We start from the raw sequence: 16,363 nt of genomic DNA, 5'->3' as shown, positions 1-16,363 counted from the left end.
CTGAAATATAAACAAACTTTAGCTGACCTATTGCAGTTCATTTACGAGTTTCATCAGATTCCACATTTTATTTAATCTACCCTAAAGTTTGGTTGGATCTAGTCTGTCCTTGTGAAATAGTTAAATCATCTTCAAGTATCAACTATTCCTACTTCTGCTAGTTCAAAGCAATAGGCACTACTTGGCTTTTCTTGACATTCTAGAAATATTTCTAATCACCTGAAGTCTGGAAAGCTCATTTCACATCAGAACATAAATGGTGAGGAATTTGGAAAACCTACACTTGCCAGTTATAAATTCTCACGCTTTTCTTATACAAGTTACTTGTACAAACTAAAATACTTCTACTTTGCTACGTAAAGTACCAGTAATTCTGTAACTAATCTTTTCTGTTGGGAATTCAGAATATAATCCTCTGTTCTTTTAGATTTCTGAAAGCTATAGATCAAACCGTCAAATGCATTGTTAATACAGTAACTTGGTTCCTGCCTTGGCTATTGAAACTGTGGCAGATATAAAAGCTTAATGTAATTTCTTTTTATTGTTCTCTTTAAAAATACTGAAATGAAAGTCTTTTAAAGAAATATTAAATAGAATATGTTATTGTATCCTTAGAATTTGTATGGGATTTTGAAATATTACCTAGCTTTGGGTAGAATACTTTCTAGTTATCTAATTGGGTATTATAACAAAACTTGCAAGTAGTCTTGGCAGTTCTTCAGAACACCAAAATTGGCATACTTCAGTTATGTTTCAATTGACAAGTGTAATGTGGTAAAATCAATTATTTAGCAATCTTTTTGTTATTTATTGAAGAATTAATGGCAACTTCTTAGAGAACTCAACATCTGGAATTCAAAATTTTCTTTTAACTTTATATTATATTATTTTGTAAGGAACTGAAAAGAAAAATGAATTCTCAATGATTTCTTCTTTCCAGAATCTTATAGATATTTTGCCTTTACAAATTTATTTAAATACTAACTTTTTTTTAACATTTAAATATAAATCTCTATGGATTATATTTTTTAAATATTCAAGGATAGTTTCTTTCATTTTGATGATAAAAATAATCCAATAATTTGTTGAAGGAAGATATATATGGATAATTTTTTAAAAGTGAGGGCTAAAAGCTGAATGACTTATTACTTTAGATAACCCCTAACTCTTATACTACCATCAGAATAGGCCACTTTCAATCAAAGAAGAATTCATTGAGAGTTATTCATCAATTGAAAGAATAGATTTAATAATTGATTTATATTTAAGTCACTGGATATTCTGGGAGAACATAAGAGTAACTCTACGAAACAAAATGATGTGTGTTTAATAATACAGTATATTCTTTTATAGGCTTCAGCTAGAAGCTGTGGATCATGCTGGGGCACCTCCATAGTCATAGGACTGCAGCTATGCTGGGGCACCACCATGAAGGGTTTAGTTGAACAAATTGACCCCAGTACTAGGTTTTCAGTCTGGTACTTATTCTATCAGTCATGTTTGCCAAACTTCTGAGTTATAGGGACATAAACAAACCAACACCAGTTATCAAGTAGTGGTGGGGACAAACACACACATGATGGACTTCCACACATTTTTCTTTTGCCAAATTCATACATAAGGCGTTGGTTGACCGGAGGATATAGTAGAAGACACTTGCCCAAGGTGCTGTGCAGTGAGACTGAATTAAAACTATGTAGTTGCAAAGCAAAGCTTTTTGACACCATAGCTAAGCTTTTTCTCTTCTTGTATGACCTTGTGTTTTCACTCTAGTATATCCTAAAGTTATATAGATAAAATCAACCTCAATAATTTGAAGGAAAGTTAGAATACTTGTTTGTTAAAAAATGCATAAAAATTATTTCCCTTAAACACAAACTAATGCACCATGGTTCATTTGCTATATAAAGCAATAATGGAAAGCAAAATAACATGTGGTGCATGCCCATGTGTGCAAACCCTCTTTCATGCATATATTGACCACTACTAATTAACAAGAACAGTAACCAAGACCTATGGGTACCTACCTGTATATCTTCAATTCAGCTGTTTAATGGGGAAGGCCTGTATGCAGGTAAAATATGACAGTTTGGTTAGAGAAATTTAATTTCCAGGTCATGAGGACCATCTATTATAACTTATGTTTCATAAGACAGCATCTTGTGTTGCATAATTTCTTTATCACAGGATAGTTATGGGATCTATTTCAAAACGGGGGCACCAGTTTTCATTTATGTTTTATGTAGTGTTTTTGGTACCGAAAGACTTTCAAACTTCGTATACTTATCTATTTTGTGTTATAGAACAGAAAAAAAATTTTGTATTCGAATTTATTTCATGTAAAAAATTGTCTTATTTCGATAATTTCTACTAATCAGTGACGTCTATTCAGTTGAAAACAGCGCTGTAACGGTGTATATCGTATTAATCCCCTAACCCTAACCAGACTGTTAACCCTAACTCTAGAATCCGAACTCTAAAATTGTTACACACATAGATACGCACAGCGTAATTTATTATATAAACAATATATGCGTATAAATTACGATTAAACCGGATGAAATATATCACAGGGAATAACATTTTTATGACCGCCCAGCAGTAACTCTATTCAGCTGAATAGACGTCAGTGATTGGTTGAAATTACAGAAATACAACAACTTTAACATGGAATAACTTGCGATGTAAGTTTTTTTGTTAAGAAGACTAAGAGTAAAAGATGTTTTACACGACACATTCTACCAGTGTCCCAAGTTTCAAAGCGTTTCGTTAAGAAAATACTGGTGCCCCCGTTTTGAAATAGATCCTAGTTATGTTGTGTAACATACTTTGTATACTGTAAAATAGTTATCGAGGTGCTGTGTGATAAAGAGTCAGCTTTCCCACCACATGATTATATATATATATTTATTTATATTAATGGTTTCTTATTAGGAAACCAATAGATTTTATACAGGGCTGCAAGGAGAAATGCTCAGAATAACTGAGACAAGAATAAAATGACTGGGTTAACGACTCAACATATCACACCCGCTCAATGAACATATATAAGAAATACAGCATAATCCGTCAAACATAAGGAATAAGAAGAAATAACGCAAGAAGAAATAATAAATAAATAAAAAATATAGCATATAGTATAAAATGTTTATACACGAATATCTTGTTTCAACCGATAACATGGAACTGAAAAAATTTGAGTTAAAGGTATAAAGCAATACACGTGAATATCATTTCATAGAAGATAAAAAAGTTAAAATTAATACGAATAAAAATTAATACGGAAGGAGTAAAAATTTCAAATATATAATATAATATAATATAAAATAAGTCGATATAGTAAAATAAAATGACATGAATAAATGAGGTAACATAAAGTAGTCTATCGGTTGAAAAAACAAGGTCAGAAGTGATTTAACACCACTTAGAATTAAAGTTCTTCAATTCCCTCGGACACATTTCACACCTCAAAACCAGTAGACACCAAAAGGCAAGTTCGCACCAATCCGGCACACACGAGAGCGAACAACAGGCACCCAGCAGGTATCAGCAGGCAAAGTTCAATTCCGCTCACCATGTCAAAAAAGGTTCACCACACATGAGTCAAAAACAATTACAGCACAGCGCAGGTATCCATCAGTAAAAACACTTTCACGAATTTCATACAATACCTATGGCCATTTCAGAAGTGCACCACTGTATTTCAAAACACAATAGAGTGTAAATTAGTGATGACCCCCCCCTCGTCAAGGTAAACACACGTACAACGTCACGACATGCACAAAGAGAAAAGAAAAAATGATTTCTCTAAAGAGCAAATATATATAAACAAAATGGACCAGCCTATGTAAATAATTGGAGGATTCAAAAAAAAAAAAAATGTGCCATTTTAGAATAGCCAAACAGGCTGCAGTATCAAAACCAATCTACAAGGTTTCAATTCACCCTAACGTAAACTATTACACTTGTTATTATTTATTACTTTTAAATTTATTTTTATCTCTATACAGTTTCAAGAAGGTGGAGGAAAACTTATAGTTGCAGAAGGGGACTACCTCAGTGAACTTATTCGGGGTTTTTGGTCCAAAAGACCTGAGAATCGCAAGGGATTCCCTAATACGTAAAGAACATTTGCTAATATTTGCCTTAAAGTATGGGGCCTTCGCTATAATAGACCATTCAAGAGAGTACCTTATCTTCTTCTTGAGGCCATGTAGATAAAAGGCGAGTGTGGTAGAGTTACTGTATTTTTCCATTGAAAACGAACTCATATGCGCTCTATATCTAGCCTTAACCCTTTCGTTACTATATTTCTGACCAAAATACACCCCTCATGAGTTCCAATTAAATTCTAAAATAATCATGAATTTAGACTAGTCTCATTAAACACCTGTAACTTTTTTTATTTATCAACATATTAATGTGATATTTGGAACATAATTAAAGAAAGGGTTCTTAATCAATTCTATTGCATAATTTTTGTCTCAAAGTTCTCCACGTACTGGGGTACTGTTAGTGTCTCTCGCATGTAAATATTGGTTCAGCTTCACGAATCGTACTCGTTCATAATACTGGAAATATATTCATTGCCAAAAGGTTCCTGATCGCTCCAGTAATTTGTTATTCTGGGTAACTGTCTAATACCCATAATAATATTTATGGCAAAAAAATGCCCGTATTTCATCTACAGTTGCAGGAAACCACAAGCTATCTGTTTTTTTTTCCGGCTTGTTTACATTCTGCGTAACGGTTTGTTTCCGCAGTAATCATTTCAAACAAGCATGAAAAAGAAATCTAAAGGTTTCGCTTCTTGAGAAAGACTATGGATAGACCCTGTCTCCTCAGAAAAATTGTTAATAAAAATATTTTTAAAATCTTTTTCTGGTGTAAAATCATCTTCGCTGTCGCCGTTGCTGCTTTCAGTTTCGGATACAGAAATATCTGATTCATTATCGTTCACCACGTGCTTTTGTAGCTCATTCATTCTTTTCTTCGATATCTTCTGTTGAAAAACCTTCAAATTCGGAATCACTGCTTGATAGCACGAAACTCCTCTCCATCTTCAAAGTTGAAAAAAATTAACGCCTCAAAAAATGTGGAAAAAATCTTCCAAAATTCACTGATTTCAAATATCACGCCAACAATGTCGGAGACAATAACTGAACTGTTTGCAAAGTGGAATCAGGTGTTTTAATGAATGTTATAACGAGATTTGGGTTTAAATAACAATGGGTACTCTCGGCCGGCTACGGCCGGGTTGGTCTTATGAACCAAACAAATTTTTCGGCCGGGTTAGTAACGAAAGGGTTAAAGTTCTTCGTGCTTCCTATATAGGGCTTGCCTATAAGTAGGTTATCTCCCTTGGCTAGGCGGCGCTCTATGTAGACAATTAAACTTCCGCAGACTATCCACGCTATTATTATTGTTTTACGTCTTATCATGGATATAAAGCAGCTCGATAATTCAGCTATCGAAGTATTTACTGTGCCTGAGTTAAAGAAATATTTAAGATTATAGGGACAGTATGTTACTGGAAGAAAGGCGGACTTGACTGAAAGGTTGAAAGGTATAAAAATTCTGTCGATGAAGAATGTCAACAAAGTAAATTCATCGGACGATAAGTCTGAAGTATCGGACGATACTTCAGACAGGAATAAGCAGGAGCTTATATCTCCTCTCAGGGAAGTATTGCCTTATCCCAATCTGCTTTCAGCAACCATTCGCTGATTTGGCCATGAGCATGATGAGGTGTAGAAGAGGTAGGGACAGTCACATTATAAAGTCTAATAATTAGAGGAATATTAGATTCAATGCTGTCCCTTCAGGTAGATGACCCTGCTCAGTATATAGAAAAGGAGTAGGTAGTAACTCTATAAGATGTACCCTGTGCAAGCTATGGGCACATAAGAGGTGAAGCAATATCAAAGGCAGGTTAACTAGGAAGTTAGTTTTTGTATGTGGCAGATGTTCAGGTGCAATAAACACAGTAAACAAACAGGAAACAACTTCTATCTCATTCCAGGGAGAAAAACTAGAGGTAGTCGATAGCTTCCGCTATCTGGGTGACCAAGTTAGTAGTGGGGGTGGGTGCGCTGAAAGTGTAGCTGCTAGAATAAGAATAGCCTGGGCAAAGTTTAGAGAGTTCTTACCTCTGCTGACGACAAACGGACTCTCACTCAGAGTAAAAGGCAGACTGTATGATGCATGTGTACGAACAGCCATGCTACATGGCAGTGAAACATGGGCTGTGACTGCTGAGGACATGCGTAAGCTCACAAGGAATGAAGCCAGTATGCTCCGTTGGATGTGTAATGTCAGTGTGCATACCCGTCAGAGTGTAAGTATCTTGAGAGAAAAGCTGAACATAAGAAGCATCAGTTGTGGTGTGCAAGAGAGACGATTGCGCTGGTATGGACATGTGGTGAGAATGGATGAAGATAGCTGCGTGAAAAAGTGCCACACCCTAACAGTTGAGGGAACCCGTGGAAGAGGTAGGCCCAGGAAGACCTTCGAACATTGGGCCTCACCGAGGCGATGACTACTGACCGAGACCTTTGGAAATGTGCTGTGGGTGAGAAGACCCGGCAAGCCAAGTGAGCTCGTTGCCAGGGCCCCTGGACTGGCTCTTGTGCGGGTGGCACATAAAAGACACCATTTCGAGCGTGGCCGTTTTCGTGCGGGTGACACGTAAAAGCACCCACTACACTCTCTGAGTGGTTGGCGTTAGGAAGGGCATCCAGCTGTAGAAACTCTGCCAAATTAGATTGGAGCCTGGTGTTGCCATCCGGTGTCACCAGTCCTCAGTCAAATCGTCCAACCCATGCTAGCATGGAAAGCGGACGTTAAACGATGATGATGATGATGATGATGATGATATATATATATACAAAAATAAGAGGAATGACCAGCAAAAGTGGACTCCTATATGCTAGAAATAGATGTATGTAATATAATTTTAATCTTCGGATTCTTTTAATATGCTAGACCACTGGTTCTAATTGATTAATATCAATTTCTACCCTTATTAATAAATAAATATATATATATATATATATATATATATATATATATAAAGAAACATATCTGCGGAAGTTAAAGCAAGTCACTGAGCATGCGCACATGTCATACGGGAGAGTTCCAATCAGGGGTGGATAACAACCTTATAAGAACCCCTTATAGAACCTATTTAGTTTGTTCTCATCCCTGACGGTGCACTTATATATCACATTTGTACATAAACAGAGCCCTCCCAAAGGACATAATAGAGGGTCTCTACAATTACATAATTTACATTGGCCACCCCTAAATTTATTTTGAGTGCCAGTAACAGTCCTTGCCTGTCTATCCTTATCAATAGCTCCACTCCTCCCATTCCCGGGTTTCGGCACAATCAGAGGATGTTTGACGGATTATGCTGTATTTCTTATATATGTTCATTGAGGGGGTGTGATATGTTGAGTTGTTAACCCAGTCTTTTTATTCTTTAACTAATATATATATATATATTTATATATATATATATAGATGTGTGTGTGTATAAAATTTTGGACTAAGTTGATATTGTTCAGTAATAAGTATGTTACATAATGATATAGACAGCCTGAAGATAGACAAAAATCACTTCTCATAGCAATATTATATTGATTTCAAAGTTCCAGATTTTATATGTATTCTTTTTACCTTTTCTGTAATTAGTGTCTGTTAGTAGAATTTATCTTCCTCAGAATTAAGAAAACGAAAAAGAACTCACCAATATAAAGAATGGCGTAGAGCCAATCACTGAGGTACATCACAAACAGCAGGGGAGAATGTGTCTCAGAAATCAGTTCAACGAACCAATCTTCTGTCTTCAATACACCAACTCACAGATTTAAACTGAATATGTATAATATGGCTGTTTGCTAGGAACTATAAAATTTCTTGTGGCTACTAAATTGGTTTGTAGTAATTGTTGCTGTTGCTGTGTATCCTCAATATGCCCCAACTGAGCAAAGCTGTGGCATCGAGATGTACTCCACAGATCCAGTGCTTGAGATGTATTCTGTAATAGTCTATTATTATAAAGCAGGTAATATGTAGCCTGTTACAGTTCTTTCACTACTCAGTCTGTTCTTGTAGGTTCTTAATGTGGTCATTGTGGAGGTAGGCAAAGTGAATCTGGGTGAAGTGCACCAGTTTCTGTTCCTCTACACTTATCTGTGTTGGTGTGTATTGCACCACTACCTTTCACACCAATCAAGATATTACTGCTGTGGTATATATATATATATATATATATATATATATATATATATATATATATATATATATATATAATCATAAATATATAGGGGTCAGCATGAGTTGCTTCACCAACATACTGAAAATTTAGAAATAGCAGTCAAGGAACTACTGATTCTAAACTACAATTTTTTCTCTAACGGATGGCGATATCGCCATCTGTTAGAGAAAAAATTGTAGTTTAGAATCAGTAGTTCCTTGACTGCTATTTCTAAATTTTCAGTATGTTGGTGAAGCAACTCATGCTGACCCCTATATATTTATGATTATAAATGGTTTTACCGATAAAGGTTTTTTTCATACTGAACTACTTGGCAAAATTGTTAATTATTAATTTTATTAACTAATTGGCAATTCCCTGCCCTATATCTGTATATATATATATATATATATATATATATATATATATATATATATATATATATATATATATATATATATATTTTAACTGGTGGTGGTACAGGATTCTGTGTTGTTTTGAGGTAATTAAATATCTAATGAAAGAGTTAGTGATTGCTGGAGTTTGCAACGATGAATGGCCCTTGTCTGTTAGGATATGTCAGTAATAGGTGTAACATATGTGTCAGGATATCCTCTTATTTGTTTCAGTCATTGGACTGTAGCTTGAAGTGTTTTAGTCAAACAAATCATCTTTAAACTTGGTACTTGTCCTATCAGCTTCCTTTGCAAAACTGCAAAGTTATGGGAATGCAAACAAATCAAAACTTTTTCATCCCTTGTTATCATGCTCATCAAAGGAGGATTGTTTTTCTTCACTTTTCTGCAACTAATCACAGATGGAAATCAGTTGGTCAGGGTTAGCTTCATTCAGTTGATGTGGGAGCCAAATATTGGGCCTGTTGATGTAGCCAAGTTGATGCACATGGCTTTCAACACTCGATTTAGATATTTGGAGAATATCTGCAATCATCTTGGTCAAATAGTAGAGGTTGGTATTAATTCCTTTAGTTTGTCACTATTAATCACTGGTGGCTGGCTAGAGCAAGGTGCATCTTGATCCAAAAAATTTCCTAGTCAGAACACTGGAAACCACTTCAGGCACACATATTCCATGATAACATCCTCTCCTTTCACAGTACATATCTTCCTACAGCTTTCAACTGCTTTCTTGCACTTTTTAAAATAAAATGCATGAGGTGTCGATAATGTTTGCTTTGGTTCTCCATTCTCAGGGCGATGCCTTGCACACAAAATACAATCTGTCTCATCACAAGTTCATGTTGAATTATACTGAAGTATCTCCAGTATCTAATGAGTGCTCATGGACAGACTGAAGTTAGCTACTTCAGTCTGTCCATGAAATAGCTAACTTAGAGGGCTTGAAGTTTAGTGTTGACAAAAGCTGAACAGACTTTTTGGCTCACCCATTATATGTGTGTGCGTGTATGTGTGTGCACACATTAGTATGTTTGTGTTTTTTTGGTCTGATATTATGAGATAGTTGCAGATGAGTATCACTGTCATAGAAGCAGTGTAATTTATTTCCAATATTCTGTGAAAACATCTGAAGATGGGGAAATATTGCCTGGAAACAGGTGAGAGTTGGTGACAGGAAGAGCATCTGGCATTAGAAAATCTATCTTAGAAAATTCCGTCCAACTACTCATGCAAGCATTGAAGAATAGACATTGAGACAGTGTTAAATATCATTATTCTGAATCGTATTTATACACTTTCTTCAGCATTAAAGTGTCAAGCAATAACTAATTATTATTTTGTGTCTGTATCAAATCTTCCTAGTATTTCTCAGGTCCAGATTTGTTTTAAAAACTTTTAAAAGATTGAAAACAGTATTAGCACAATTCACAGAAAATTTCTAAGATTTGTTGCAACAAAGATGCTTGTGTTATGCGTTCCAGTTTTTGATAATGTTGGAAGACAAATTCTGCTTTTCTCTTGAAAAATACTCTTGAAAATCACATAAAATCATTCTCTGTCAGCTTCTGTATTTTATTTAAACCAATTTCATCTGTGACATTCCTGCAACACATTTAATTAATACACTGTAAACAAATTTTATTGTTGAATGACCTTCTTTAGAGTCTCTTGAAATATTTTTTAACATTTCAACTTGATTTGGGTAGTTTCTATTTTTTCTTTCCTTGTTGAAAGTAACAACCAATTAAAACCATTCTGTAGTATCTTTATCATTTAGCCATTGTTGTTTGTTCTCCATCCCAATCTTAACTTTTTTCTCATTTATTTTACTCTAATACTATCACAACATTATAGTCTGCCGTGTCTTTTGATCGACATTTTCTGCTGTAATTGTGGTGGATATTTCAAACAAAATAGACATACTTCCTCTACTAGCAGCTGGATGATTCTCATTTACAAGCCATATCTCAACAGCTATGATATTTCCAAAAGACCATTAATACTTAATGAATTACAAAAATAACCAGCATTTCAAAATGTTTATGTTAGAAATTGGCTGGCACCAGCTGGTTATCATGGCTGGCTGCCTACTTATTTTTTTCTATGTCTTGGAAAGTATATTACAATTAAAAAACTTTTGAAAATGTTTTGGATATAACCAGTTTGTGACTGGTATAGACAATTAGATTATACTTCTATGGAATGGTTCAGTGATAAAACACTTTTGTCAGTATTCTTGTGTTGACTGTTTTTCATTCAATTTATTTAGTAATAATTAGACAAGCTCTAGCATTGAGCTTAATCTATTTCCCCTCTTACCTGGGATATCTTGCTACCTGTGTTTATATGGATAATGATGTTCTTGACCCATTAACACTTAGATTCCTGTATGACACAGTACCATTCAGGATTGCATTGGTCAGCCAGTTCTGAAATGCATGATATCACATAAATCATACAAACGTTGCTTACATTTATTTTGAAGGAAATGCGGAGCTCACTAATGTAAGGGGAAAAAAATCTAATCCCTTCTGTATTGTAGTAAATCATTTCAATACTGAGACAATTTTCAACAGGATAATAAGAGTTGTCAATTTTAACCACTCACTTAAATAACTAAGACAATTTACCAAATAAAGCATCTTCTTTTTTAAAAAGACATTATTATGTCTTTTTTTAAGTTGTGAATGTTTGACAAGTAACTTTGATTTGAAATTTTATGTTGGTATTAAAACAATTGTACTATGATAGTCATTATAGCCATTAAAACACATGTACAATTTGGTATTACTTTAACCTTATCTTTTGGTGTAATATTGACTATCAAAGTCTTTTTTTTAAACACAACTAAAGTTACTGAACGTCTGTTTTACTATATTACTGTCACTCTACTGGTTTCTAGTGTAATGTTTGGGATTGAGTTTTGATCCTTTGGTGAAATGATGCCCAAAATACAAATTCTTTATTCAATTTCTTGTCATAAATTCTCTTTAATCTTAAGCCAGAAATGTATTCATGCATCACGTATCCTGCAATCTCTTCCAGTTAGTTCTACTTCCTTACCGAAGGGATATCTACTGACTTTTTGGAATCTTTCTGCTCACCTCTCTTCATTTAAGGTGTCTTTGTAAACAGTGCTCCAACAGAAATCTTTGACTTTCACAAACACTCTCACAAAACCTTTAAAACATTTTAAAACTCACTCTACCCTCCATTCCAACAGCTTCATCTTTATGTATCCATACATGTCAAGTCCAGATTTACTTCTGCAGAAATACTTCAAGTCAACAAGGCCATTAGCCCTGGCAACATCACATTTATTACCCTCTCTATAGGGATCTCTCCTAATCTTTGAAAACCTGTTACAGTTCCATCCATTAAAAGAGCAACTTCTCAAGCTCATCCAACATCTGACCTGCTGCTCTCACTTCCAATGTTTCTAGGAAGGTTGAAAGAATGATTATCAGTCACCTTCTCCAACATCTTGAGCCTCTCTTTTCTTTTTAAGTGATAATTAGTTAGGCTTCTGTAGAAATGTGTAGACCTCTCTGACTTGCACTCTCAGCACTTCTTTGCCTTAAGGTTCGGTTATATTTCACTAACTTCCAAGTTCCTAACTGTTACTTCAATTAGTTTCTAATCAGATAATATTACTCATCACCAATATGGCTTCCATGAAACTGGATCTAAGAAGGACCTGCTCCTCTATGTTGCTTACAAATGGTCAAAAGCCATCAAGAAGTTCAACAAAATCAATGTAATTGCAATTTACATCAGGATTTCCTTTCCTCCTTCTTAACCTTCTGCACCCAGACCTCATTCATTTGTGACATTGATACTTCAGGTTGAAAGTTGAACATAAGCTGTATCAACCTGAATAGCCTTAGTGGAATTGAACAGTTCATGGACATAGTCTCTTTTCCTGACCTTGGCAATAAAAAATGAAAACCATTGCATTTCACATCTTAAGATATATAATTGACATTTCTTCTTTTAGTTGTCTTCTCACAATAATGTACTTTACCTGAGAGAAACTCTATACTGTAATTCAAACTGCTAGAAATAGCAACTAAACTTCATTCAATTCCCATTTTACTGTCTGATAAAAAGAAGGACCTTTTGGATTAAGGTTGACCTAATTGAATTGAACAAAAGCAATGTTTTAATTATTTCTGAATCACTTTGGCAGCATTCTAACATGTACGCTAGTTTCTTAATTAAGCTTAATTAGTTGTGACATAAGATATAAAGAGGAATGTTGTAATATTTCTTGTTAGGCCATGGCACATACACATTTGTCTACTTTAGCAGTGATTTGAAATGATTTCGGAAATAAATTACAACTGCTGTGGATTAAAATGGAGACATTACAGAGTACGTGCACACTTAATCACACATTGTTTCTCTATTCAACAGCAGTTAACATTGTAAAGATGTTACAGATAAAACAAATCTCAACAGTGTTCAATAGTGTTTGATGGCCAACAGTTTATAAAGAGAAGAAACTATGAAGTGGTTTTGAGATAATAGAAATCTTTGTTTTCAACATTTCGTCTTGCTACTGTTGTATCACACTTTTGTGGAACAAAGTATGTGCATATCAAATGTATGTGTGTGGCTGTGTATATATTTTATGTGTATCAGTGATATAATCTATTTCTCTCTCATTTTGTGTGCGTGCGTGCGTGAGTGTGTGTGTGTTTGTGTGTTTAAAAGTATAAATGAGGCTATGGTAAAAAAGTTCACTTTGCCACTACATGGTTCTAGGTTTGCTTCCATTCAATGGCACCTTAAGCAAGTGTCTTCTACTCCAGCTTCAGATGTTAAGCAAAACAGTTGAATTTGATAGATACAAATGTGCAGGACCATTATGTTACAAAAAGATATGTACATGTACATGCGCACATACGTGCACACAGTATTTGTTTTAGACATTCACCTTTTTGTACTCATGTCTGAAGCAAAATACATTGAAGCATATTTTCTACTGTCAAATTTTACGTTGTAATCCTTTCCTGTCATCAAACCTCATTGGTTTCCAAGTAAAGTAATATTTCCCCATGGCTAGACATGTTTTCACAGAACATTGGAAACAAAGGACACCACTTATATGACAGTGACACTCATTTGCAATTATCTTACTGGTGCCACTTAAAAAGCACCTGCACCGGTGGCACATGTTATTTTATTTTTGTTTTTTTGTTGATATTATTTCCCAAATTCCTGCTTGGTATTGAACTCAGATTCCAAGGGTTAGTAGCCAGGCAGGGACTTGGGAAATAATATCAACAAAAAAAATAACATCAGTGAAAAAAAGAATACCTTAAGAATGAAAACAGAGTACCCCATTAGTTGAGTAATGGGTTGAGTTCGAAATTCCACCAGAACACCTGATGAAGGCTGGAGGGGTACATCAGCCGAAACGTGGTAACAACAAACAAGATGAGGACACCTATCCATCTATTGTAAATAATGTAAAGTAAGGACCAGCTTGAAATGTGACCGCATGAAACCTTTGCAATATTGAAAGAAAAAAGTAAAGCAGTCTTCCTTTATCACTTGTTTCAGTCATTGGGTTGTGGGTCATGCTGGGGCACCATCTTGAAGGGTTTGGTTGAACTAATCGACCCCAGTATTTAGTTTTTTTGGGGTTTTTTTAAACCTGTTACTTATTCTGTTGGTTTATCTTGTCAAACCACTAAGGTACAGGGATATAAACAAACCAACACCTGTCACCCAGTGGTGGCAGAGGACAAACACAAACATAAAGACCCACATGTAAAGATATATTCATACACACAACACACACGCACACACACACACACACACACACACATACACACACAAAATGGGTGTCTTTCAGTTTCTATCTACCAAATCCACTCACAAGGTTCTAGTTAACTCAGGGCTATAGAAGAGAGTTGTCAAGGTGTTATACAGTGGAATTGAACCAGGAAACATGTGGTTGGGAAGCAAACTTATTACCACTCAGACACACATGCACCATGCATTCAACAGTACAAACTGAATATTTACTTCTAGCAGGTTATGTACACATACATTATATGCACATATAACTGCAACAGTTCCAACTCAATATCAGCTGTAATCATCTGTAGCCCTTAGTTGAGGATTATCTAAAAACATTATGCAAACTGATAGATAAAAAGCAATCAAATTCTTGTTGAAATAATAACTACTTAAGTTGCTGAGACTTTGATGCAGACCAACAATTCTATCATCGATCTTTGTTGATCTAATATATATTATCTCTGGTAATGGTAAATAAAAGAACTGATTGAAGAGAACATTGAAATACACTTGCTGTTTGGGGATTCTCGGTTTAGAAAAAGCTTTGAACTTTTAATAAATTTATTTTGATTAAAAATATGCTTTAAAATTTCGTTAATATTTTTGAAGTTATAATTACACGAGCATCATCATCATCATTATGTGATTCTTTATCATTATTCCTTTTGAATATTAATAGATGTTAAAAAAAAAATTGTGGCATTGTACCTTTGAAAATGACAATTATAACTATTCTCTGAATAATGGAATTATTTCTATTGAATCTAAGAATGAACTTATTTATATAGTTTTTATTTATTTATTTTTTTTGGTTTGTTTGTAAACTATTTCAAGTGTAACATGTAAACATCTTGTTGCTATCCAGTAGCATTTTATACCAATTGGATAATGTATCATTGAAATGATTCACTGTTCCTGGGTGAAGACCCAGCATTATTCCAGTCTGTATTTAGTGAATTACAATATTTAACCAGAATTATTGGCAGATCATGAAAGGCAAAAAAAAAGAAAAGATAGTATCAATCCAACACTGCTATTGTATGTTTCTCTGTCTTCAGCACATGTAGTGAATCTTTATTTATATTACAAGTAGTAAACATGTATACTTCATTAGATTCTTTCAATGTGTATATTTTTTTTGTTTTGTTTATATTATGCTTTTATTGTGCATTGTTTTTGTTTTTTGGTGTTTTATTTATCCAACCTGTCTATGTATAGGCCCCTGACTGACTTTGAGAAACAACTTTTATCTGAGAAACAATATAGGGGTCTTGTTCACGAGCAAAAAAAAATTGATGCTGAGATTGAAGCACAGGTAATGTTTTGGTGTGTTTTTACTTCACCAGGCCGTTCTGGTGTTTTATGGTGGTGGGTTTTTCGCTTTCTGCTTCTTTTTTATTATCTTACCTGCACTTTAATATTACTAACATTATATATGTATTTGTTTATGTGTAAGTATATATATATGTATATGTACATGTATATATGTATACATATATATATATATTATAAGCAAAATTAGACATGCCAACTGAGTTGGTATTCTACAGAAAATAAAGGAATTTTTTAACACAGAATAGCAGTGAAAGCAGCTTAGAAGATTGGGTAAATACCCTTAGAAGATGGAAAAAGTGGCTGGTTCAGCTGGAATTTGTGATGTACAGGGTTCGATTCTCTGTTGCAGCTTGCTGGTCACTTTTTCCATCTTCTAAGGGTATTTACCCAATCCTCTAAGCTGTTTTCACAGCTATTCTGCATTCAAAAATTCTTTTGTTTTCTCTAGAATATGTATTTATATTTTCAAATATGAATTATATATATATATATATGAAAGTTTGGTAATCCACGGGGACTAGTAGTTATATCCAGAATA

At 34.4% G+C, this 16,363-nt stretch overlaps 1 protein-coding gene across 8 annotated transcripts in view; it reads left to right on the top strand.

Annotated features, from left to right (window-relative positions):
• LOC106871165 (AP-1 complex-associated regulatory protein) overlaps positions 1 to 16,363 on the top strand; it is a 250,197-nt gene that overhangs the window by 191,091 nt on the left and 42,743 nt on the right. For 4 of the 8 annotated variants that reach the window (XM_052967474.2, XM_052967471.2, XM_052967475.2 and 1 more), the window contains one exon: positions 15,709 to 15,805. The exons of the other annotated variants lie outside the window; for them this stretch is intronic. In XM_052967474.2, coding sequence (XP_052823434.1) covers positions 15,709 to 15,805 — 97 coding nt within the window. The remainder of the gene's footprint in view (positions 1 to 15,708; positions 15,806 to 16,363) is intronic. 8 annotated transcript variants of the gene reach the window in all.

Source organism: Octopus bimaculoides, chromosome 4 (genome assembly GCF_046866305.1).
Source record: "Octopus bimaculoides isolate indiv1 chromosome 4, ASM4686630v1, whole genome shotgun sequence".
NCBI classification, from domain to species: domain Eukaryota; kingdom Metazoa; phylum Mollusca; class Cephalopoda; order Octopoda; family Octopodidae; genus Octopus; species Octopus bimaculoides.
The sequence above is the reverse complement of the archived record's forward strand: the minus strand, read 5'-3'. Positions and strand labels throughout refer to the sequence as shown.